The 27663-nt window shown below is 41.0% G+C and overlaps 1 protein-coding gene and 1 non-coding gene across 2 annotated transcripts in view; one reads left to right on the forward strand and one right to left on the reverse strand.

Moving 5' to 3' along the window:
* Amph (amphiphysin) overlaps nt 1-23231 on the reverse strand; it is a 202534-nt gene extending 179303 nt beyond the window's left edge. The window contains exon 1 of the mRNA XM_052157423.1: nt 23119-23231. Within this exon, the coding sequence (XP_052013383.1) occupies nt 23119-23187 (69 nt within the window). The 5' untranslated portion in view covers nt 23188-23231. The remainder of the gene's footprint in view (nt 1-23118) is intronic.
* Nucleotides 23232-25331: 2100 nt separating this feature from the next.
* LOC127665329 (U6 spliceosomal RNA) lies at nt 25332-25438 on the forward strand. Its single transcript, XR_007973375.1, has one exon. It is a non-coding gene; the product is annotated as a U6 spliceosomal RNA (small nuclear RNA).
* The last annotated feature ends 2225 nt before the right edge of the window (nt 25439-27663 follow it).

The following is a 27663-nucleotide window of genomic DNA, read 5'->3' on the forward strand; positions in this document are numbered from 1 at the left end:
AAAAAACGTACCAAAAAACACGCATCCTTTCATTTGTATCGCTCTTCTTCTAGAGTTTGTAAATGAGACTGAGCATTAATTAATTACATCAATTACCCATTCCTCAGTCTCTAGACTTTGGGATACTTCCACTTTTGAGGATTATAAGCAATAGTTTTGTAAACACTTGAGTACAGTCATCATTTGACACACATGGAACACACTTACAGCATCCTATAATATATAAAATCTTTGGATGGACAGTCTTCACTATAAAGTGGCACAGGGTCTACATATAACCTACACACGTCCCTCCTGTGTACTTCAAGCCATGTCTATGTTACTTATAATAGTGTAATGTAAGTGACATAAAAGCTTCTCTTTAAGGAGCAATGACATGCTTGCATATGTCTTATTTAGACATGATCTAGAGTTTGCTGAATGCGGGGATGTGGAACCCACAGACAGAAAGGAGAGATAATACATCATTTTGTTACACACCTATTTTCAATTCCTTTGAAATTGCCCACACTAGTAATCACTTCACTCCCCTTTTTTCAAAAGAACTGATTTTTGTGACAACCATCAATCTTCCAGAAACCCAAAAAGGCGCAGAAAGTATATGCTTATGGAGATAGTTACTGAGAAGAGATCCTAATTACACAACTTGAATCTTTTTCCACATTTATTATCAGTTTTTGTAGATACTGGTGGTTGTTGGAATGAGACATGCCCCTCCACACACACACACACACACACACACACACACACACAGGCTCATGCATTTAATCACCTGGTCTACAGTCGGTAATGCTGTTAGGAAGGCTATGGGACCTGCAGGATGTGGAGCTTTGCTGGACAGAATGGGCCACTAGGGTGGGGAAGGAACACTTTGAACTTGAGCTTTGAAAGTCAACTGCATTTCTAGTTCTCTCTCCATGTTTCCTGTGTATTGATGAAAGTGTAATCAGCCAGCTTCCTGCTCCTGCAGCCTCACCTCCCGTCCCTGTAGCCACGCCTTCTGGACCATGATGGGATCTAAACCCTCTCTCCTTGTTTTATCACAGCAACAAAAAAATAGCTTATCCAATCCCCCAAAACTTAGATTGCACTCAACATCAAGCCATTTAACCAGTCATTATGTTCACCTTCATTTCTTAACTATAAAATACCTTTTTAAATAAATTGCAACAACAGAATATGCAAATGCTAAAAACAGCTAAATGTGCGTTTGAACATTAATGACATTATAGTTTTAGAATGTGAGGTGTGAGGCTGCCAGGAAGGAGACTACCATGGCTTGCGAAGGATAAGAAGCCCTCCAGAAGCATGATAGACCCACAGAAGGGAGGTGGATGTGGGTGATGGGGAGAAATGTGGAGAGTTTGTTTCTGTTACTGGAGAGGAGGCCACTCTCTGCTATCTTATCTGTTTTATGAACACACAACAGCATCAAAGTAAAGAGAGTCTAGATAGCATTGAGATGAACACCAGGAACTTTGTACAACTTTCTAGTAATGGATTTTCTTGGAATTACACAGATCATTGCAGGTAGTATACATAGAATCTAAGGCTTTCTTTTGCTTCTTTTTTTTTATTGGATATTTTCTTTATTTACATTTCAAATGTTTTCCCCTTTCTAGGTCTCCTCTTTGGAAAACTCCTATTCCATCACCCCATCCCCCTGCCTCTATGCTCCCCCACCCACCCTCATCTACACACCTTGGCATTCCACCTACACTGGGGCATCAAACACCCACAGGTCCAAGGGCCTCTCCTCTCACTGATGTCCAACAAGTCCATCCTCTGCCAAATTTGTAGTCAGAGACATGGGTCTCTCCATGTGAATACTTTGGTTGGTGGTTCAGTCCCTGGGAGCTCTGGAGGTCTGGCTAGTTGACACTGTTACTCCCTCCGTGGGGCTGTAAGCCCCTTCAGCTCCTTCAGTCCCTTCTCCAGCTCCTCCATCCTAACCCCATGCTCAGGCCAATGGTTGGCTGCAAGCATTCACATCTGTATTTGTCAGGCTCTGGCAGAGCCTCAGGAAACAGCTGTAACATGCTTCTATCAGCAAGTCCTGGCATCCACAATAGCATCCAGGTTTGGTGGCTGTATATAGGACAGATCCTTAGATGGAGCAGTCTCTGGATGGCCTTTCCTTCAGTCTCTGATACACATTTTGATTTCATATTTCCTCCTGTGAGTATTTTGTTCACCCTTCTAAAAAGCACTGAAGCATCCACATTTTGGGCTTCCTTTTTCTTAGGCTTCATATAGCCTGCAAATTGAGTCTTGGGTATTCTGAACTTTTGGGCTAATATCCACTTATCAGTGTGTACAGTCCATGTGTGTTCTTTTGTGACTGAGTTACCTCACTCAGGATGATATTTCAAGCTCCATTTGCCTGAAATTTTCATGAAGTCATTGTTTTTAATAGCTGAGTAGTACTCCATTGTGTAAATGTACCACATTTTTGGTATCCATTCCTCTCTTGAGGAAATCTGGATCATTTCCAGCTTCTGGCTATTATAAATATGACTGCTATGAACATAGTAGAGCATGTGTTCCTATTTCATGTTGGAGCATCTTCTGGGTATATGCCCAGGAGGGGTATAGCTGGGTCCTCAGGTAGTACTATGTCCAACTTTTTGAGGAACCACCAGACAGATTTCCTGAGTGGTTGTACCAGCTTGCAATCCCACCAGTCATGGAGGAGTGTTCCTCTTTCTCCACATCCTTGCTAGCATCTACTGTCACCTGAGTTTTTCATCTTAGCCATTCTTATTGGTATGAGGTGGAATCTCAGGGTTGTTTTGATTTTCATTTCCCTGATGACTAAGGATGTTGAACATTTCTTTAGGTGCTTCTCAGCCATTCAAGTTTCCTCAGTTGAGAATTCTCTGTTTAGCTCTGTACCTCATTTTTAATAGGGTCTTTTGGCTCTCTAGAGTTTAACGTCTTGGGTTCTTGGTATATATTGGATATTAGGCCTCAATCGGATGTAGGATTGATAAAGATCTTTTCTCAATCTGAGGGCTGCCATTTTATCCTATTAAGAATCAAAGATTTCTAACACCCAGACTTTGCCGGGTGAATTTTGGTGTCATAAACACTAAACTCATTGCAAATTCCATGTGTCAAACCTCTGCAAAGCAGTTATAAGATAGAGCTTTTTCCCTCTCTTCCTCCCTTGGTGTACTTAAGGGATCACTTAGGTGACAAAGGTTTGTAAGCAACTTTTTTTTTTACATCTTTCCTGAAGTCCTTTGTGAAAGCCACTGAGGGAGCCTAGGAGTTCTGCTCCGTGGACAGCTGTCCAAGGACTGCCTCATCATCACTCCGAGTGTGCTGATTGCCCACCATTCTATTTTTCTGTTCCTGGTGCTTTCTGAGGAATCTGTAAGAACAATAACACCTGTCTGTTGTTTAATAACTGTCTAGGAAAGGCTTTTGCCTTCTTCAGCTATGGCTCCACTGAGTAGCTCCTGTTTCCAGTACATAACGCTGTAGCACACTTATTATCCTGACCATCTCCCTACCACATACACGAAACCTGAAAGAGGAAAGGAGACATGTGCATGTCCATATATATTACTGTTCTATTGATGTGATAAAAAGCCATAACCAGGGCAACTTATAAAAGGAAGAGTTTAACTGGCCTTACAGTTCTGGGCTTAGGTTAGCATTTTGATGGCAGAGTAAGAACATGGCAGCAGGCAAATGGAGCAGGAGCTGAGATATTACATTTTGACCCATAAGCACAACAAGTGCTTATGACACAGTGTTTTGAATTCCCAAAGGTTGTTCCAGTGACACACCTCCACATCATTCCCAAATAGTTCCACCAACTGGGGACCAAGTATTCAAACATATAAACCCATAGGAGTTCATTCAAACCACTACATCATATATGTTTCCAATCCTCCAATATGCTGATATCACTGTCACTACCACGATAGATAACACTTACCTATTAATCCTGACATCCTACAGAAGAACCAAAAGAAAGGCCTCAGGCAAAAAGGAATGAGTGGGAAAGGTGCCTGGTCACTGCCTCTGTGTGTCAAGGAACATTCCGTGCACAAAATGAATGCTTGGTAACTTGTCCCTTTAAACCACATAACCAGACTGCATCAGCAACTGGACACAGGCCTCTACAATAACTTTCAACCTGTCCATTTCCCCTTGTGAAATCAATACTTGAAATGAAATGTTTCTAAAGAAAAGGTGACATAGGAGATATGTGTTTTCTAAGAAAAACCAGCAATTTCAATGGACTTTATGTTACTATACTAACTGCTTTACTTGAGCAATAGTAGCAAGGTGAGTTGCTTAGAGACAAAACACTTAAAGGACTTAAAGCTTAAAACCAAAGGAGCTCTTGGACCTCCCCTACTGGCTAGAGAAGTAAGATGCTGGAGAGAAAGCAGAGCATTGCATTGCAAGGCTGAGAGAGGGGCCAGTTGCTGAAATTAGCTCAGCTCTCTGAATTCAAGGTTGTCTCAATTAGCAACTGCTCTCAGCACCAGTCAGTACAATAAAAGACAGACACATGTACACAACACACCCAGGGACTCACACACAGCTGACTTTGTATGAAAAGGTCTTCATCATCCATGGACGTATTCTTTTATTTCTGTTTTACTATTCTACTGGAAAGAGCCCTTGAGGCACCTTGACAGGCATGTGTTGGGGCTCCTCTGATCTTCCACTTGATCTAGAAATCCTTTGGCTTGGCTCAACCACAGTGGCCACTAGCTCAGGAGGTTTATGGACAGTTGTCAGTGCTGCACTATGATGTACTTGAGGTCATCACTAGCACTCTATAAGAATAGAGATCTGCTTCCAACTATGGTCCATCCTCAAACTTAACTTCTCCAAGATCACTGGGGAAAAACAAAAAGTGCCAAAGAAGAAGATCTATGTATAAAGCTAATCTTAACTCTAAAAAAAAATCTATTTTAAGAAAATTTGGATTGCATGGTATGAAGTATACATACACATAGACACATAGACACGTACAGACACATACACACACATTTCATGACTGTGGGTTGCATTCATATTCTTAGAAACCCACTTCTAAAAATAACAATTTAGTTTTAGTTCACATCAAAAATAGCCCAACAATCACCAATTCATTCATTCCATAAGCATCTCCTAAACCTTACTATATTCAAATATAATGAAAGAAATAATGAGCACTGTATGAAAGAAATTTAGAGACTCTCATAAGAGGCAAATGTATCAAAGGACATGCAAATAGGAAGAACAGTTCCATTGAAATACTGGTCTATGGAGAATAGTTTGCCAGAACTCTGTGATTTGAAAAAATTTTCACCTGAAGAACTTCGGATGGCTGAGAAGCATCTTTAAAAATGCTCAACATCATTAGTCATTAGGGAAATGCAAATCAAAACAACCCTGAGATTCTACCTTACACCAGTCAGAATGGCTAAGATTAAAAACTCAGGTGACTGGAGGTGTTGACGAGGATGTGGAAAAAGAGGAACACTCCTCCACTGCTGGCAGGAATGCAAATTGGTACAACCACTCTGGAAATCAGTCTGGTGGTTCCTCAGAAAACTGGGCACGTCACTTCCAGAGGACCCTGCTATACCTCTCCTGGGCATATACCCAGAGGATTCTCCAGCATGCAATAAGGATACATGCCCACTATGTTCATAGCAGCCCTATTTATAATAGCCAGAAGTTGGAAAGAACCCAGGTGTCCCTCAACGGAGGAATGGATACAAAAAATGTGGTATATTTACACAATGGAGTACTATTCAGCCATTAGAAACAATGAATTCATGAAATTCTTAGACAAATGGATGGAGCTGGAGAACATCATACTAAGTGAGGTAACCCAGTCTCAAAAGCTCAATCATGGTATGCACTCAACTGATAAGTGGATATTAGCCTAGAAACATGGAATATCCAAGACATAATCCACATATCAAATGATGTCCAAGAAGAACTGAGGAGTAGCCCCTGGAAAGGCTCAGTGTAGCAGTATAGGGCAATACCAGGATGGGGGTGGTATTCCATTTCCACAGGAAAGTGGAAGGGGTGGATGGGGGGAACAGGGGGAGGGAAGAGGGCTTATGGGAATTTTGGGGAGTGGGGAGCCAGAAAAGGAGAAATAATTTGAATCATAATTAAAAAATATATATTGAATAAAAAAATAAAAATAAATAAATAAATAAAAAGGGGAAAAAAAGAAAGAAAACCAGCCCGTCTGTGCACTGAGAACTTGTTCTAACTTACAGACATGGTACAAAACTTTTGGCTTTCCATGTATACTAAGATTTCCAACATTCTCTGAAGCTAAGAGCTTTCTAGAACTTATAAGTGAGCACTCATTACAGAAATCAAAGTGACTTTCCAACAAACAATGAATTCAAATATCTGAAACTCAGTGATCCTCTACTAAGATTGCTTTGTGTTTTATTTAACACCATCGGTGTGAAAAGGCAACTAGAATTTCAAAGACACATTTGGAGCTTAAATACAGGACAGAGCTGAAATGCTATAAGCTGTATGCAAGTCCTTCCCTGCAGCCTCAACAGCTTTTTCTCAGAAATGCTGGCACATACAGAACTTCCAGAGGAGGAGACGGGGTAGGTATCTTTCTTTTTAAAGCTGGATATTTCCAGGAGAGAGAATCGATGATTCTCAGAAGGCTCTGTGGCTTTTCCCACTGTGGCTGAGGCAAAGGCTTGCATACCTATTTGCAGGGTTGCTCTCAGGACCAGAAAGTCAGAGTCAGCTCATCAGCACACCTGGGACTGAAGCAAAATATGTGTTGGGTGCAAGGAGTTCTCAGTTCAAACATGGTGCCTCCCCATCTGGCCCAAATAGATGTGTGCAGAATATACTTACAGCTTCCTTTTGCCATCTATTCTGAAGGAAGGCTTAAGATATATAAATATAGCATACATGTGTCACCTTGAGAAAGACACTGACATCCAAACAAATTAAAATAGCTAGCATTTAAATTCAGTAGAAGTACCAAAAACTGTGCCAAATTTTGAAACATTAGCTCTGTTCTAACTACGGAATCCAAAGTGTTAGCATCATATTCTATATCTTTTGGGGGAGCTGTGGCTTTAGAAAGTGTTGACCACCCCACAGTTGAGATTCACAGCCCAAAGCTTCTCCTACTGACCTAAACTTCCATGTTGTTACAGTCTTTCTCATTCTATCACCACAGCGTATAGCTTATCTTTTACTAAAACTGCCCTTTCTATAGAGTTGTAGTTCCTCTAATAAACCCCTGACAACATTTTCAGCTCCTCCCTTTGTCATCAGACCCAAAACAGGTGGGTCATTTACACCACAATTAACACAGAAATATGGCCCGGAGGTCAGATCTCATCACCATGCATTGACAGACTGCTGCTATCAAAACTACCTAGCTTCTAAAGGGATGCATTACCTAAAAATAAACAAACAAAAAGAAATAAAATAAAATTTATATTAGTTACTCTTCTATTGCTGTGATTAGCACCAAGACAATTCATAGAGGGAAGGATTTATTCGGGCATATGTTTCCAGAAGGGTAAGAGTCCATCATCCTGAGGTGAAGAAGCTTGGCAACAGGCAGGCATGCTGAGGAGAGCAGCAAGCTGAGAGCTCCCACCTTAACCCATAGGCAAGAAGCAAAGAGCAGGCTGGGAACTGTGGGAAGCTTTTGAAACCTCAGACACTTCCTCCTCCACCAGCAAGGCCACCCCTCACTGAAGACTAAGTCTTAAAACTGTGTCTGCGGGGACATTTTCATTCAAACTATTAAAAGTCTGTTCAAACTATTAAAAGTCATTCAAACATTAAAGTCTGGGGGGGGGGACATTTTCATTCAAACTATCACAGAGGAACAGATCATCTAGCCAACTTTTAAGTGTTTTATCATCTGCTTCTTGTCTCCTATTCAGAAGTGAGGGTTTCTCCGCTGTGCCTGAGTCATTTTTGCACCCTTCTTAAAGAACTCCACTTTCAAAATACTGGTGTAAAATTCAGTTAAAAATAAGCCACTACTGAGCATATACAGAACGACACAAGTGTTCTAATGGCTTTGAAAGTATCCACCTTTTTGCAGACAACTGCCCTTTGTCATTCTGTTCAGGCACACACACCCATGCTTAGCTCTGTTCTTTCCAGTGTGTAAGGTAGCTTTTGATGGCTCACACTTCCCTTACTCTTCTTGGTATTCAATTTGAGATAGGCTGTTTTAATTCTATATGATGTTGTCTTAAATTAAATTACTTCACATACTCTAGGTTTTCTCCAAATCATCCTTTGAGACCCTAAGAATCCAAACTACAATTCCTCCTTCTCAGATACTATGAGACTGTTATACAACAAAAAACAGTAGATTGTCATAAAGGTTTGCCAATGGATTGTCAAGAAAAAAGACATACACAAAGTAAAAGGTGTGTGATTGAGAGGCCTTAAGTGTGTGTGTGTGTGTGTGTGTGTGTGTGTATGAACACATAGACCAATAACTGACATATAAAGGGTCTAAGGGGAAAGTAACTTCATCAAAATGCAGAGTAGAAGCAAGAGGGTTTAGACACATGCACCTCCATCCCCAGAACCAACTGGGGATATCAGCCCAGAGGGTTGGGGGTGTAGTTTATCATTAGCCTAGTATGCAGAAGGTCCAGGGTGCAAACCCCAGCACTGAAGAAAAGAAATCACCACATGGAATATTCTGCAATAACTGAAACCTTTTAGCACTTGGAATTTTTCCATGTTTTGGGTATGTTGTTTTTCAATGTTGTTGTTGTTGCTGCTGCTGCTATTGTTGTTTTGTTTTTCAACTTCACACATGCGGTTATATAGGTTATGTGGGAAGAGGACCATCAATTGAGAAAACACTTCTACTAGATTGGCCTGTTGGAAAGTCTGGAGTACATTTTCTTGATTAATGATTTATGTAAGAGAGACCAACGCGCAGGCTATGCCATCCTTGGGTTGGTTTTCCTGAGCTGTGTAAGGAAGCAGGCTGAGAAAGCCATGGAGAACATATGATAAGCAGCATTCTTCCTCCATGCCTTCTGCTTCAGGCCCTGCCTCCAGGTTACTGCCTTGAGTTCCTGTCCTGAGTCCTTCAGTGATAGAGTGCTCTTGACGAGAAAGGAAGGCGAACCCTGGCAGCCCTAGGCTCTAAAGCCCTTCCTCTTGGTGTTCATGCTGCTTCCTCCCTCCCATCCATGACAATCCGACAAGGTCTCTGTGAGAAAAGTATAAAGGACTGAAGAAGAGAGCCTTTCTTTCCAAGAACAAAAGAAAAAAAAGAGGTGGGGGAACGTCCTAATTATGCCTCTTTTAAATGAGGATCAGGCCAGGATTGGAGAAGAGATATGCCCTTACATCCCACTGAACACCACAGAAAGATCATATCTTGGATTACTTCAAAGTGGGACACACCTATGTAGCAGTGGCTGCAGAGTGTAAGCAGATAAAGAAGAAACGACGTTTACCTTCCCCAAGTTGTCCATTATACTCCTGTGGTGAAAACACAAATACTTGAAAGTTAGGTGAGGAAGTCTGACACATTGGAAGATGGCTCCAGTTGCCATGGCAATAGCCACATGAGCCTTCTGTGAAGGCTTCTGATCAGAACCCATTGGTTCAGCCAGGTGACTCTCAGGAGAGCCCAGAGTGAGTCTATAAGATAATGCCATGACACTGGGCCTTGGCTAAGTCCAGAAATGCAGATAATGAGTTAGGATACCATGTACAAATAAAGGAAAAGCCAACACTCGTGTGGATGCCAGTAAAGAGGAGACAAAATTATAGCAGAAGAAATGATCCCTACCTCTATGGACCATTTCTACCACTATCTTCGTGATCCCCATCCACATAGATGACACCTGCACAACCCCTCTACATAAGGGAGATGCAGCATGAATTGAAATGTGAACACTTTCCTACCACCTAATTAAAATACAACTCTACAGGGAGACATGTCCGTATGAATATATTTAAGATATAAAGAAAAACGACATATCTGACAGATTAATGAGGTCATTGGGTAAAGAATAGTGGATGACTTGGTTAAAAATATCTAACTCATAACTAAAAGACAGATTTCTTAAGCTCTCACAATTTTATCGGAGTGTAAATTTGATACACCACTTTGGGCAATACTTCCAAAAGCTAAACTGTGCCTTTCACAGTATTGAAGATGTATTCAAAACATTGACTATGATTGACTGTCTCCTTCTGAGGTGGTTTGGATAGGTATGGCCCCCATAGTCTCTTGTGTTTGAACACTTTGCAGGGTTTGAATACAAGGAGTGGCAGTATTAGGAGGTATGGCCTTGTTGGAGTAGGTGTGGCCTTGTTGGAGGAAGTGTGTCACTGAGGGCAGGTTTTGATATCTCCTATGCTCAAGCTCTACCCAGTGTGGAATCCAGTCTCTCCTTGTTGTCTGTGGATCAATCATGATGGAGAACTCTTGGCTCCTCCAGCAACTTGTCTGACTGCATACTCCCTTGCTTCCAGACATGATAATAATGGACTGAGCCTCTGAAAGTGTAAGCCAGCCCCAATGAAATGTTTTCTTTTATAAGAGTTGCCTTGGTCATGGTATCTCTTTACAACAATGAAATTCTAACTAACACACCTCCTAAAACTCTTCAGATAGGAAGTGGTTCACAGTGTAATGGTGGTGAAGTGGTGAACCTTTAAAAGGTGGCTCCTCTTAAAGGTAATATAAAAAAGTCACTGGGTGTTCCTGTGTACTTTCTATTGTTGAGACAAACAACATAATGAAAATCTACTTGGAGAAGAAAGTTTATTTCATCTCACAGATCACAGTCCATTATAAGAGGGAGCTGATGCAGGAACTGAAGCAGAGTCTATGGAAGAGTGCTGCTTATAGGATTTCTCTTCATGGCTTGCTCATCTTGCTTTTCATACAACCCCCAAAACCTGCCCAGAGGTAATACACCCATGCAAGCTGGGTCCCCATACCTCAATCATTATTCAACAAAATGCTCCACAGATATGCCCATGGTACAATCTGATAAAGGCAATTATACTCCCATTTATATTCAATTTATATTTCCACTTCCCAGATGACCATGGCTTGTGTCAACTTGATAAAACCCTAGCCCACACACTGGGGTACCACCTTTGGAAAAAAATTTAGAGTTTTGATAGAACTCTAGTTGGTTCCCAAGACAGTAGGTTTATAATTAGAATGAAAGAATAAAATACTTACAAATAAATTTAACAAGTACATGATTTATATACAAAAGGTTATTGCCACAAAAAAATGAAGTAAATAAATGAAGAAAAATTCTGTTTGTGAAATGAAGGTCCAAATACTGTTAATATAATAATCTTTCTTCATTTCTTATATTCATTTAAAGTAGTCTTTATTCAAAAATCCCATCTGATTTTTGAAGCAACTGTCAATTTGTTCTCAATTCTGTTACTACCCCTGCAAAGCACCTAAGGGAGCTAATATAGTTGAAAAAGAACATTGTTGGAGGAGCTATTTATACAGTTTCAAAGTTTAATGTAACATCACAAGAAAGCATGATACAGTTTAAAGAAAAGGATGGATACCAGGACTTGACCAATGTTAAGACTTGATAAAGGTGCATATACAATAGGGAACTGATAATTTCTACAGGAAATGATTCTGAGGAAATTGAAAATATGGGTTCAAATGACACTAAGTTAATAAAAAGTCAAGAATTGTAAGTCAAGTGCTTTCTAAAGGAATTGTATGGGGAACATATAAACAAACTTTGATACTAGAAGCCCAGGCTGGCCTCTCACAAGCGCTGTAGATAAGAGTGTGAATTCACCATTCCATTCTGGCATCAGTGGCAGGTGCTTCCAGGCCTGGCATTGCACGTTTATTACATTGAGACATGTCAGTTATTAGTCAGATAAGTAGTACTGGATCATTTCATCTATTTAAAGTAACTAGGCAAAATTCACAGAGGCAAAGTAAAGTAGATACAGTCTCAATAGTCTATTGTGTAAAAAAATATTTTAATAGTAATCGAAGTTTCCCAAATGTAAAAACAACCTGAGCCTAGATTGCCTCAATGTTGAATTCTCCCAACATTTGTAAAATAAAATTAACAATAATCTTTTGAACTCTTGTAAAAACACGAAAGAGGAAAGAACACATCCCTATTCTCTCAAGTCTTCACTACCAAGATCAGAGTCAACAAAGGTATCATGAGAAACTGTGAAGCAATATCTTCTGTGATTAGTGATCACACGCCTTCCAGAAAACAATAAAAATGTTTCGTGGGAAATGGAGCATCTTCCTAGTAGATCCAAATCTTCCTCTGAACTTTGATCACTTCTTGTCTTCACTTTAAGAAATCTATTTTCTATGCCATAACAAAACAGACATGATAGGAATAATTGTACATATTTCTCAAACCCACTCATCTACTGATACCTTAAAAAGAAAAGCAACCGTTTGCTAGCCAGTATTTCACCTTCCTATGTCTGCAGAAATTGCTGCATCAACTAGCAGTGCTATAAATAAAGACCGTTCTGTGTAGAATCAGATTACACAGACTACATAATGCTCTCCAAGCATCCATGCATGTACCTCACTCCCAGAAAGAAACCACTTGGACTTTGACATACTTCCAGAAGCTAATTTGGCTTCCAGGAAACTAAATGGTGTCGGTGATGTTTAGGTGGGCTTTTTGAAGAATAGGGATATTCTAAAGGATCCTTGGGGCACTGTTAACCCCACTTCTCTCTCCTACATTGGAAACAAGCTTACCTAGCATCCATATTAGACCACTACAAGCTCATAAATAAAAAGCTGAAACCAAACACTCAACCCAAAAGCACTGGGCTGTGCAGAAAAGCCACCAAAAGAACTTACTTCAATATATATGCTCCAGCCTTATTTAAGAGATTCCACTTCTGGAAACCGGATTCTGGGTTTGGGAATCTGAGCAATCCTAGACATACTACATGGAAGTAGTTTTCAGGTCCTTTCTCTATGTTTAAGGCGTAATTATGAACCAACATGGATTGCCAAGAGGGCTCCGAGATGTAGGCCATATATTTCACCTCACAGTTTAAAAACACCAACTATTCCAATGGACACAAGCATTTGTGTGAAAGATGAAAAGTAATTCTAGAATCTTTTTCCTCACTGAACAGAGAGACTAGAAAAGTAGATCTTGTACTATAGAATCTATAGGTTAGGGAATCAGCACATTCCATAGCAATGACTCAGAAACTGAGTAACTTTAGAAACAAAGCATCACCTTGTTCTTCAACATTCTAGACCATACTACAAAGAAATAGGAGAGCCTCCAAGGTGTGGTCCATCTGTGCTAGCTAAGAGTTTGTAACCATGACACAGTATGGTTGAGAAGACTCCCTTCACCTAAAAATTCTCCGCTCAGCCTGTAAATCATTTCACACTGACTAGTCATAGATCCAGGACCACTGCCTACAAAACAAGCCAGGCAATGTCCACCGGAAACAAGTTGGCACCTTCCTTCCTGTTCATTCCTCCCTCTTCTTTTTCTCTTCTACATGAATGTGCCAAAAAAATAATTGCATATGCACATATACATAAACAGCTAATTAACTGTGAGAATTTCAAATGTGATCAAACCTTTTAAAGACAAAAATTGTCTTTCTATATGTGTAACATTTGAGAATTTTATGATTCTCTTTATTTTAAATGTCTGGTATTTTAATGAAAGCTAGCTGAGCTGGAATCTACTGCTTGGTACAAAGGAGTTTTGTACAAATACTAATTCAGAGGATGAGTCATCTCTGACCCAGTGTCTTGACTATATGCCAAAAGGGCAAGTATGTCCCTAAAGAGCCCTTCAGTATATGTGCTGAAATCTGATTGCACTAAAAATCAACTGTTACCAAGGTGGAAACATGTTAATTGGGTCTCTTTTGCATAGTTAAGGATCTAAATGGTGGAAGATGTCATTACAAGGCTAATATTTACAGTTGATTCTCTATTCTATATTACAGTTCTTATTTATGCTCAGTAAATTCAGGCAAAGAACAAGAGGCATAGAGTATTTCCTGAGTCTTATGTTTCCCTCATTCCTACCCACACTCTACATGCCTAAAGCCTTTAGTGCATCCTAAAAATCTTAGCTTAACATTAACCTTCTTCACAGACAGGTTTCCAAGCCTCTGCTACTAGGTGAGTTGCCTGCATACCAAACTATATTTTTCCTTGTGGAAAAAATTTATTTTTCATGAATAATTATGCAATTTCTTATATGTGCAAAGTTATAGCTTTCTTCAATTCCTGCTGTTCTGTGTGTATGAGGACAATTTAGTTGATATCTGTCTATCAAGCACAGGCATAACCAATAGAAACTTCATGTCTAGATCAAACCACATAACCACATAAATGTCGCAATAAAAGAAAACTATGTTCGAATAATGTGGTATTATTATGTCTAAAATTCATATCTTGGATATTAGCCCTCTATCAGATGTAGGGTTGGTGAAGATTTTTTCCCAATTTGTTGGTTGCTGTTTTGTCCTTTTGACAGTGTCCTTTACCTTACAGAAACTTTGTAATTTTATGAGGTCCCATTTGCCAATTCTTGATCTAAGAGCATAAGCTATTGAACTTCTGTTCAGGAACTTTTCCCCTGTGCCCATGACCTCAAGGGTTTTCCCCAGTTTCTTTTCTATTAGTTTCAGTGTGCCTGGTTTTATGTGGAGATCCTTGATCCACTTGGAGTTGAGTTTAGTACAAGGAGATAAGAATGGATCAATTCGCATTCTTCTGCATGCTGACCTCCAGTTGAACCAGCATCATTTGTTGAAGAAGTTAGACCCCAGGGAACCAAATAACCCTATTAAAAAATGGGGTACAGATCTAAAATAAGAATTTTCACCTGAAGAATTTCAGATGGCCGAGAAGCACCTTAAGAAATGCTCAACATCATTAGTCATTAAGGAAATGCAAATCAAAACAACTCTGAGATTTCACCTCACACCAGTCAGAATGGCTAAGGTTAAAAACTTAGGAGACAGCAGGTGTTGGCAAGGATGTGGAGAAAGAGGAACACTCCTCCACTGCTGGTGGGGTTGTAAGATGGTACACCCACTTTGGAAATCATCTGGTGGTTCCTCAGAAAATTGGACATGACACTTCTGGAGGACCCTGCTATACCTCTCCTGGGAATATACCCAAAGGATTCCCCGGCTTGCAATAAAGACGCATGCTCCATTATGTTCATAGCAGCCTTATTTATAATAGCCAGAAGCTGGAAAGAACCCAGATGTCCCTCAATGGACGAATGGATACAGAAAATGTGGTATATTTACACAATGGAATACTACTAAGCAATTAAAAACAATGAATTCATGAAATTTTTAGGCAAATGGTTGGATCTGGAAAATATCATCCTAAGTGAGGTAACCCAATCACAAAAGAATACACATGGTATGCAATCTCTGTTAAGTGGATATTAATTAGTCCAGAAGCTCTGAATACCCAAGGCACAATTAGCATAAGAAATGACTCCCATGAAGAAGTAAGGAGAGGGTCCTGATCCTGGAAAGGCTTGATCTAACATTAGAGGGGAGTACCAGGACAGAGAAAAAGGAGAGAGGTGATTGAAGAATGGATGGAGAGAAGAAGGTTTATGGGACATATGGGGAGGGGGGAACTGGGAAAGGGGAAATCATTTGTAATGTAAACAAAGAATATAGAAAATAAAAAATATATAATAAAAAATAAAATTAAAAAAGATGGAAGGGCAGAAACGAAAAAATAAATGAAACAATAAAATTCATATCTATACCATAACTTAAAAATTCTCTGTTGTTTAAAATACAAAATCATCTGAAATCTTAAAAAATAAATGGCCTGATAAAACTTGCTTTGTGGCTGAGCAGTGGTGGCGCATGCCTTAAATCCCAGTACTTGGGAAGCAGAGGCGGGTGGATCTCTGAGTCTGAGGTCTACAGAGTGAGTTCCAGGACAGCCAGGGGTACACAGAAAAACCCTAGTTCAAAAAAAAATTTTGGTTTGTATAGATATGATAAACAGTTTATTTAATAATTATTATTGATTAATCATAAATAATAATAACATTTATATTAATAAATATGAATTAAATTTATTATTGTTAACATCATCATCATCATTCTTATTATTATCATTAAAGATATATCTGTTTCTAGCAAGTACCTTTCACACATTAGATTCTTAACAAATTTCCAACTGAAGTAAAAACTTTGGCCATGTTTACTTGGCAATAGGATAAATATTGATTTTAACAACTTAGCATCCTGCACTGAACAGGGGTTAGATGTCATGACAAGGGACATTTATTCAAGTGCCATGAGCAGTTCATTAAATTAAAGACACTTTAATATAGGAAAACATATGTGTTTACTAATATGTGCCATTATCTTATATTCAAGTTTCTGACTCATAAAATAGGGTTTCAAGTAATAATTGCATCAGAATAAGATGAAACTGCCTGAAATGGTAGGTTTCTGATTTTTGTACATCTGTCCTATGTAGTGTCAAAGTAATCAAGTCTTCTAGGTACTTATGGAGGAAAGATTATTTCAAAGCTCAGAGCTTATCTGTGGCTTCATACAGCTTTCCAAATCACAGCTGTTTCTGGGTTTAGGAAGTACAACCCCAGCTAAGGAAAATACTTCAATTTAGATTGTGAATCAATAAGAATGCAGACTTAGCATTTTCATGTTGAAAGGCAGCCCGCTAATGTATTCTCAGAAGTTGTAATTATTAGCACTTTAATTCTGCATGATACCATATTTATGTATATGTTTATATGTACAGCATTATAATCTTTTATAAGCAGATTTTTGAACTCTCTGAGAACAGCTTTTTCATACTGCAATGTGTACCATTATTAAGAATGTGGAGAAAAAACATATTTATGACAGAGGAAGTTTTATATATTCATTCCCTGTACAGAAACCTTTCACACACTTACTTTGTTAGTTCTACTCAAATGGTTGGTATTATAAAAGTCTAGAAAATTCTAATTGCATTTGAATAATTACATTAAAATCTTCAAGAAGTGTTAAAATACATAATTAAAAACTGTTCTCATACCTAATCTCTCCTTTTCAAGGTTCTTCAAAATATTATTTCATGTAAAACTTAATGACATATGTGTCTGTATGTGTGTGTGTGTGTGTGTGTGTGTGTGTGTATACACATGGGTTGGTTGTATACACAAATATATTTGAATATACATGTAATCAAATTTTATATATATGTATATATATAGCATATAAAAAGTCACAGCCCCCTCCCAAATAAGTCATGTTACAAAACATAATGGTCACGGCCACTACTGTTTAAACATGACTTCCTGTATACTGGAGAAGAAAGATGCATGAGCACCTGACTTTGTGGAAGCAAAATGGAGGGAACGCTCACTCCACTAAGTCATATTAACTATTATTTTTCATTTTCACAATTCTGAATTCAACCAGAGGGAGTGGAGTTGTCTTAGCAGAGGGTGGCCTGCCTGGCCTGGTTTGTTATTCTGCAAAAGAATGCCTAAAAGTATTTAATTTATAATGAACAGAGATGTATTTCTCACAGTTTCAAAGGTTGGGAAGTCTAAGACAGAGGAACTAGGATATGACCAGAGCCTTCATCCCCTATTATCCTATCTGGGTGGCAGAAGGCTGATGTGAGAGAGAGAGAGAGAGAGAGAGAGAGAGAGAGAGAGAGAGAGACCGACCACAGGCAGCTACAAGCCCTAGTTAATTACCATCCATCCATCCCTGAGGCTGTGTTTCTCATGACCTAAGCTCCTCCCATCAGATCCCTCACAATTCTGCTGTCTGAGAATTACATTTCCAATATATGCTTTTTGGTGACTAGTAGTTCCTCCTCCGAGAGGTAAAAGTTTGAAGTAGGCAACATGAGGGCCTTCGGGAAATTAGAAAAGGAAATCATGATATTGCTCCAGATATTGAGTATTTGTAGTGTCCCCAGACATAATCACCACCAGATAAGCTATTCTTCTGCAGAAAAGACTCCTAGACTCACAGAAAGAATATTCTAGGCAAACAAATACACACATACTTATGCACACACACAAGTAAAAGCTTTGCTCACACCTAATAATAGACGCAAATGTCACCATCAACAAAGGAAGAATTCTCAGAAAACCTGCATGCCACATTATTAGGCATGTCCTAGGAAACATTCTTTTTTTTTTTTTCTTTTCATTCAATTGACACTGGAAAGAACCACATGAGTCTATCACTATCTGACTGATTTAAATGGAAATCCTACACAGCTCAACCTACTAATTATAAAGTTTCTATCATATCTTCACAGAAGAGCAAAGCAGGGCTGGAGAGATGGCTCGCCTGTTAAAGGCCAGGCTCACAACCAAAAATATAAGAGAAGAGCAAAGCAGACAAACAACAAAATCCTTACAGTTTCACAAAAATCAGAGAAAGGTGATGTTTCAGACTCCCTTAAGGTGATGCATTTATTGCTTGGCATGGTGGCATAATCAAGGGAGAAAATAAAAACAAAATATGACAACAGATGAATATGTTTACATACAAAAGCTTCTCTAAAACAAGAAAAATATAAGCCACACAAAGACAAGAAACAGACTTTAAGAGACAAGTCCCTAAAGGAAATAAACAAAATTACCAATAAGTAATTGGCAAGTGGGGAAAACTGAATCAACACCAAGGGAATTAAAAGGCTTTAACACAAAAAGACAAAGAACTAGAAAAACAAGAGGACAGATCAGTGTCTAGAATGACATAAGTCATTCAGCAACTTGATCTGGAGGTGCATGCAGATATCCGTATACACGCACTCGCCAGCTAAATGTATAACAGTCTTGTTATAGCATGTGATGGGGAGTAAAGAGGGGAGTGCAAATGGCCTGAGTGCTTGTCTATCGCTTTCAAATATGTATGGACAGGAAAGTCAATAAATAGCCGTGGAAACATAATTTTAAGAAATCCTGAGGTTAGTAAGAGTTGTCGTTGCAAATCAAAGCTAGAGGTTGGGAGGACAGGAAAGGGCACTGCTAAGTAGTTCTTACTAATATTGGATTTTTTAAAAGTAATGGATATGTTAATTTGATGAGATTTTTTAAATATTAAATGATTAATGATTCACTATGTGGTTGCTTCCATAACCCTGAGGAGACGGCCTCCTGGAGATCCCTCTGTGGCAGCTCTCATTCTGCTTGCCCCGTAGCCACTTTCTTCTGCACTCTGAACCGTTTCTCTTCTTCCACTGGGAGTCCACACAGTTCATGGCCTTGCAGTCCCCAGTCAATCTAGCAATGGCTTATGACTACTGGGGCCAGGAACTATTAGCCCCGCCCCTGCCCCCCCCCAAAATCAAATTTTTTGGAAACTCTAAGGGAAAGAGATGTGCTTTCCTGGAGCCACAGAGAGAGGGAAGTAGAAAGACACCTGAGCCCTAACTCCATGGAAACCTCAACTTTGTCTGGTCTTAATCGAAATAAGGTACTGTGGGTGAGCCCTGGGCCAGCCCTGGACTGCGCAAGTGCAAAGCAGATTTGCTATGAGTTAATTGTGTCATCAACCTCTTCCTAATCTACAAATGGGAGTAGTGAAGGTATCTGGGTTAATTAAATTATTTAATATATATAATACACATATACATGCATATAATTATGTATATGTAAGAATGCATAGGCAGCTGGCGGTGGTGGCACACGCCTTTAATCCCAGCACTCTGGGAGGCAGAGGCAGGTGGATTTCTGATTTCAAGGCCAGCCTAGTCTACAGAGTGAGTTCCAGGACAGCCAGGGCTACACAGAGAAACCCTGTCTTGAAAAAACCAAAAAAAAAAAAAAAAGAGTGCCTAGGCATATAGCTTAATACATACAAATTAATATAGTAAAAATCATTCATTCAAATGTCTATGAAAGGTCCAAATATAAGTTATTATCTAGTTTTATTATAAGTGGTTAAATTCCTCTTTTCTTTAAGTCAGCCATGATTCCGACTTACCCACCCCAAAGAAAAGCCATGCAACCCACTTGATAGATTTCTGCATCCTCACATAAAAATAAATGATTATTATCAAAAAAGACTTTTTTAAAAGTAAATGAAAAGGTAGAAAAATGTTTCAAGCTTTAAAATTAGTAGCATCATTGCCCTTACATATAATGAGATGGATACTGTGAAAAAGGAGTATAATGTGAAATTTCACAAAGTGAAAGCAAAGGATAATGTAACATTTCCGTTCCCAAAGTGTAGGCGAAAGGAATCAATAATAAACGACTTCACCCAGTGATACATCTAAATGTTATTACTCAGTGTTGGCTATTGTCCCATGAACTGATGGAAGGGAAAAAAGGTATAAATAGTCAGGAAGCAATTCAGCCATAATAAGAACATGCGTATTTTTAGAAAGTGACCTAAGGTTATAATTAAGATTGTGCATAAATATTCTTCCTAGTCTTACTGGCTTGCATTTATATGAAGAAACAACTGAGAAATTAATATACAAAAGTGGCATTCATTAAAGTCTGTAAGCCCCAATATTATATTGTCATTTAAGTGCTGATGATGTAAAATATGTACATGGATGGAAGACATGAGATAACCGTCTTGGCCAACTGCACAGGGCAAGCCTGGTCAGTTTTATGGACATGTGCATATGTATGCGGAATGCCCAGGAGACTAAATGCCAGACAGAAGGAAACACTCTGCACTCCATCTTAGCCAAAAGGCTGAGAACTGAAGGGTAAAATCTCTAAAATGCAGAACTATGAGATTCCTACTTTGTTGGATTTAATTCCTGCTTACATGTAAATTTAATTCTTCTTCCAATGAACTTTAACTAACTTTTGATAAGAAAAAAAACGTACTTTTAAAATTTGTAGAAAGCTGTAAGTCATCTCTAAGAGTCATTCCAGTAAGGCCTTTGCAACCCAGCTGTGCTCAAGCAACTGGGTGGAGCAGAGCTCAGGACATCAGCTTTCGTTAACAAAATTTGCTTTATCCCAGCAAGGAGCAAGGAGCAAAGGACCCAACGAACATGCCTGGCATTCAATTAGTGAAATGAGGCGTCTGCATTGGGAGAACAAGACCAAAGAAGCAGATGAGGGAACCGACTGGGAAATCCAGCAAGCACAGCTGCCAGGTCGCCTTCTGGGCAGCTGCATCCCCTCCTGCCCACCGCATCCCGGTGCTGACCAGGTTCAAAGTGCGGGCCGAACCCCTCCTCTTAGACCCTTGGTGTCTTAAGTCCCTTTTGCAGTACAACAAGCACAATACATAAACAATGGTCTCGGGGAAGAAAAAAAGAGACTTGAAGCCCTGTCAAAGGAACCATGAACTCTCAGTTAGAGAAGAGTTGACATTTGCCGCAACAGTTCATACAGGCCAGGACGGTCTGTCAGAAACATTACAGTTCCCTTCGTTTGTTTAGAGCATATTAACAGCTGGTGGCCTAGATTAATATGTGAAAAAGCAGACCCTTTCACAAAATTACTTCACAGATGGGAAGCCGAGTGGGCGAAAAGCCACAGACGAAAGATTTAAGTGATTATTTTGGGGGGGGGGAGGGGACTACAAGTGGGTGAAATAAAATGTGGGAAAATGATGACAAAGTCTTGTCCAAATCTCGTGTTTGGCAAACATCTGATATCTGGCCATTATCTGGAAAGCATGGGGTGGGGGGGAAGGGGACGAGCAGTTTAGCTAATTCAGCTTCCGAGGGCGTGGCAGGAGGAGGATCCTGGAGTTCAGGATGAGCTTGAGTAGATATTAAAAGCAATACAATCCTCTTACAGTGCTGGGAAGGTGCATGTGTGCAGGGAGGGAGGAGTACATGCAGCCACGGAACCTGGCAGAGTTCGTGCTCCTGGGCTCAGCCTTTGGGGCAGCTCGCTCTGAGTGGTGGCAGCTCGAACTTCTAAAGACTGAGGAACAAGGACAATCTGATTACCAGAAAGAGAAGAAAACACTAGACATCCGCATCCCAGGGACCGAAATTATTGTCATATGAAGCAAACGCAGCTCATTTTACCACTAGCCCAGATTTACTTTCAAATGCAAGGTTGAAGCTCCAGTACAAATGTCCTTTGCTCAGGACAAACCAAGACCTCATAGGGGTCAGATATAGTAATCAGGGAAGCTAGGGAGCCCAGTGCCTGTAAAATGCACAAACCCTCGCGCGTGCACGCGCACGCACACACACACATACACACACACTCAACTGTCCAGAGCTGGGTTAGCTGTGGATCACATCCCCTCTGGAAGAGACATAAATTACAATAGCTATTTTACTCCTGGGCTCGCAAAAACATTGCGACCTCAGTGCCTCTGATAGGAGTAGGTTTTGATTTTGCTACTTCTTAAGCAGAGAAACAAGCATTTTGTGCAGAGATATGCAGAAAACTCTGAGGTCCAGGTTGTTTATTTTTGACCTTCCAGAGGGCATTGGCTTCAAAAACCCGACAGGGATACTTAAGGGAGAAATGTGCGTTCGCTGGAACTCCAGTTCACCGCGGTACTAAGGTGCTGGTTGTTTATTATACATCCCATTGGTCCATGCACATCGGGGGTGTCTTCTTTGCTTAAGTCGTTCGTTTTGACCGACCTCACTCAAATAGCCACAACACCCCCACCCATGAAGAGATGCGACAATCTCCCTCCCGGATCTGCGGTTGTGAACGCCTCAGCTGCTTGAGAGAGAGCTTGAGCTCAGGAGGTGCGGGCGCGGAGAGATGGAGGCACCCAGGGGCGCATACCGCTCAGGGTGCAGCCAGAGAGCAGCTGCACCTGCCACCCCTGGTCCCGGGAGGCGTGCCCAGGAGAGTGGCCACCCTGGGAGGGCTCTGGGAGTCTGGAGCACTCAGTGCCTGGGGGTTGGGGGTGGAGGCAAAGGTCTGCGGGTTCCCGGTGTACCCACTGCGGGGCCGTGCCCACGCTGCCTGAATGGATCCTGCCGGTCTGCAATCTCTGGGAGCAGAGACTGGGGACTCACTCATCCACCCGGCGCTTGCTCGGGCTCCGCAGCGCGCCGCACCTGAACCCGTGGCCCTGCAGCGCAAGGCCAGCACTGCCATCAGCTCCCGCACCTCCTCAAGCCACCTGCCCCGCAGCCCGCCGCACTCTGCTGACCTTTTCCTGCGCGCGGTTGAGCCGCTTTTGCACGTTTTTGGCGAAGATGCCCGTCTTGATGTCGGCCATGGCTGCTGCGGTCTGCAGAGCTGGAAGAGCAGAGAGCGCAGCGAGCCGGCAGCGGCGCGGAGGAGCCCAGGAAGAGGTGGAGGAGGAGCGGGAGGCGGAGCAGCTGAAGCGTGAGGAGCAGAGGAGGCAACGGGTGAGGGAGGGGCACGGCGACAGGACCGACTTAAAGAGATAGAGCGGAGGTGCGGCCACTAGGGGTGACACTGCCAGTAGTGAGGTGCATGGAAAGAGAGGGAAGAAGCCAAGTGCCAAGCGGCCACAGTGATGGAGGAGGTGGTCCAGAAGTGATGAAGATGGGAGACTTCCCTCAATCCCAGGGCCTGAAGGCACCTGGGGGTAGGACGGGACCACGGCTAGCAGGACGTTTGCAGCGAGGAGTCAAAAGGCTCCGATTCTGTACCCCAATTAAAGGTGGTGAGGAGGAGTCTGCGAGGCTCTAAAACACCAAATGACTTCCCCCTCAAAACACATTGAGTGGAGAAAAAATGAGTCCATCCACCCTCCAGAGGCTCAAGCCTGTGGGGGAAGGGGAGATGAGGAGGGGACTTGGCTGGAAAGGCTGGAAAGGAGCTCCAGAAGCCGCTGACAAGGGGCAAAGTCTTCATTTTCAGTTCCATTTAGGGTTCCATGAGTAGAGAAAGAGAGGTGGAACCCAGCAATCAGAAGTCAGAGGTTGAGCACCACCAAAACAGCAGATATCCTGCTCCTCCCCCAAAACTGCTAAGGTAATCCCTCCCACCCCCACCCCCACCCCAAACCAGTCCAGAGTATTAGTCTTCTGTGAGCGCTTGTTCCAGTGTCTTGGTTTTGGAATGATGCTATTGCCACTTGAATGCATAAAATGTGATGCAAGCCCGGTGTGCCAGCTGAAGGACTCAGCCTTGAAAAGCTAGAGAGGCTTTACACTCTGTGGAACCCTCTGGAGCCAAATAGGAAACTCAACTGCCTCGATATTAAAATGAAATAAAAACAAACAAGCAACGGCTGTGGAGAGGCCACATGGAAAGGGAAGGGTTTTGAGTGCATTGGAGAGGGAAACACAAATGTCCCAATTATTCAACCAACTCTGGCTGAATATACTCACACACACACACACACACACACAAAACCAAGCCCTGCGAAAGAGCTGACCACTGGATCCCAGTCCAGAATACAGAATGGTTAATAAACTTCATTGTTTCATAAACAGTAAGCACCTCAAATAGCTAATCTGTTCCCATGACTTTTCCAATTTGCCTACTAATTGAGTCCCAAGACACAAGATTCTTGATGCTAAAATTAAGAGGCATTGGGCAAAGCAAGAGGGGTTGTTCCCCCATCCCACCCATGTGGAACATTCCACATAAACAGAAGTTTACCTTATAGAGAAATAAGAGAAAGCTCATTTTTGCAGTTGGTCAACATTCAGGGACAAAGAAAACTTGGAAAGCTGGACATTTTAGTGAGTTCTCTCTAACGAAGGAAGAGGGATTCAAAGCCTCAACTCTGCCATGCTCTGGTCTTTTCTGACGGTGAGAGTTCAACCTTAACAATGACAGAAAGACCAGAATGCACAGGAGTTGAAATTCATGGTCATTCTTACAGTATCAGTGTCTGCACCTCTCTGCTCTGACAGTGAGCTGACCTTAACTCCCTCTGTAGATATTCTCTCCTTATAAACAGGAAAGAGTCGTTTCAACTGGAAGCTGTACTTTCCCCAAAAGCTATCAGTCCTCAACAGAACCACCCTTTGTCTCTCGTGCAGTTATCTTCCCACCGAATTCTTGGACCTCAGCACATATCAACTGAAATAAAAGGTCAAATTATTAACATTTCTCATTATTTGAATGTCTAATTCTAGCTCTGTCCCAGGAGTCTTGTAATTTCTTGGTAATCTCATCTGAAAGGCATGCTGGGTATGGTATGCTAAACAGTTGTTTGGAGCACACTTATAACAGTTTACCAATTTAGAGGTAGACATGGGTACCTATTTGCAACTTGCTATGGGGTTCACCCTAGGCATTCTGGAATACTGACCAAGCACTTTAGCTGGTACTTAGGTTTTGTAAATAGTTGTTGAAAATCCCACTAGACTGGATCATGAACTCTATCTTGCCAGGCATGGTGGCAGAGATCAGAAACACTCCTTAAGAAATGTGAGCCTGGTGCTCGCTTCGGCAGCACATATACTAAAATTGGAACAATACAGAGAAGATTAGCATGGCCCCTGTGCAAGAATGACACGCAAATTAGTGAAGTGTTCCATATTTTTAAAAGCAATATACAGCAAACCAGTAATCAGCATCAAACTAAATGGAGAGAAACTTGAAGCAATCCTACTAAAATCAGGGTCTAGACAGGGCTGCCTCCTTTCTCCTTATCTTTTCAATATTGTACTTGAGGTACTAGCTCAGGCAATTAGACAACATAAGGAGGTCAAAGGGGTACAAATTGGAAAGGAAGAAGTCAAACTATCATTATTTGCAGATGACATGATAGTCTACCTAAGTGACCCAAAAAACTCCACTAGAGAACTCCTACAGCTGATAAACAACTTCAGCAAAGTGGCAGGTAGTAAAATCAACTCAAGCAAATCAGTAGCCTTCCTATACTCAAAGGATAAGCAAGCTGAGAAAGAAATTAGGGAAATGACACCCTTCACAATAGCCACAAACAGTATAAAGTATCTTGGGGTGACTCTTATCAAACATGTGAAAGATCTGTATGACAAGAACTTCAAGACTCTGAAGAAGGAAATAGAAGAAGACCTCAAAAAATGGAAAAACTTCCCATGCTCATGGATCGGCAGGATTAATATAGTTAAAATGGCCATTTTGCCAAAAGCAGTATACAGATTCAATGCAATACCCATCAAAATCCCAACTCAACAAATGGTGCTGGTTCAACTGGAGGTCAGCATGCAGAAGAATGGGAATTGATCCATCCTTGTCTCCTTCTACTAAGCTCAACTCCAAATGGATCAAGGACCTCCACATAAAGCCAGACACTTTGAAGCTAATAGAAAAGAAACTGGGGAAGACCCTTGAGGACATCGGTACAGGGGAAAGTTCCTGAACAGAACACCAATAGCGTATGCTCTAAGATCAAGAATTGACAAATGGGACTTCATAAAATTACAAAGTTTCTGTAAAGCAAAGGACACCATCAAAAGGACAAATTGACAACCAACAAATTGGGAAAAGATCTTCACCAACCCTACATCAGATAGAGGGCTAATATCCAATATATACAAAGAACTCAAGAAGTTAGGCCCCAGAAAACCAAATAACCCTATAAAAATGGGGTACAGAGTTAAACAAATAATTCTCACCTGAAGAACTTCGGATGGCTATGAAACATCTTAAAAAATGCTCAACTTCATTAGTCATCAGGCAAATGCAAATTAAAACAACCCTGAGATTTCACCTTACACCAGTCAGAATGGCTAAGATTAAAAACTCAGGAGACAGCAGGTGTTGGCAAGGATGTGGAGAAAGGGGAACACTCCTCCACTGCTGGTGGGGTTGCAAATGTACAACCACTCTGGAAATCAGTCTGGTGGTTCCTCAGAAAACTGGGCACGTCACTTCCGAAAGATCCTGCTATACCACTCCTGGGTATATACCCAGAGAATTCCTCAGCATGTAATAAGGATACATGTTCCACTATGTTCATAGCAGCCCTATTTATAATAGCCAGAAGCTGGAAAGAACCCAGGTATCCCTTAACAGAGGAATGGATACAAAAAAATGTGGTATATCTACACAATGGAGTACTATTCAGCCATTAGAAACAATGAATTCATGAAATTCTTAGACAAATGGATGGAGCTGGAGAACATCATATTAAGTGAGGTAACCCAGTCTCAAAAGATCAATCATGGTATGCACTCACTAATAAGTGGATATTAGCCTGGAAAACTGGAATACCCAGAACATAATCCACACATCAAATGAGGTAGAAGAACGGAGGAGTGGCCCCTGGTTCTGGAAAGACTCAGTAGCAGTATAAGGCAAAACCAGAACAGGGAAGTGGGAAGGGGTGGGTGGGAGAACAGGGGGAGGGAAAGGGGCTTATGTGACTTTTGGGGAGTTGGGGCCAGAGAAGTGGAAATCATTTGAAATGCAAATAAAAAATATATCGATTAAAAAAAAAAAAAAAAAACCTCTTTTGCTATGCCGGTGGGTTCCAGGACATTCTCCACGTTCTCTTCTACCATGTTCAGTATATCTGACGTCAGGTTGAAGGCCCTGATCCATTTGGAGTTGTCTTTTGTGTAGTATGGAAATACAGTCAAAAAGTGTGGAGCAGAGACTGAAGGAAAGGCCATCCAGAGACTACCCCACCTAGGGGTCCATTGCATAGGCTGAAACACAAACCCAGACACTATTGCTGATGCAAGAAGTGCTTGCTGACAGAAGCCTAATATAGCTATCTCCTAAGAGATTTTGCCAGAGCCTGACCAATACAGGTAACAATCATCAGACTAGGCAGGGA

Source organism: Apodemus sylvaticus, chromosome 14 (genome assembly GCF_947179515.1).
Source record: "Apodemus sylvaticus chromosome 14, mApoSyl1.1, whole genome shotgun sequence".
Taxonomy (NCBI): domain Eukaryota; kingdom Metazoa; phylum Chordata; class Mammalia; order Rodentia; family Muridae; genus Apodemus; species Apodemus sylvaticus.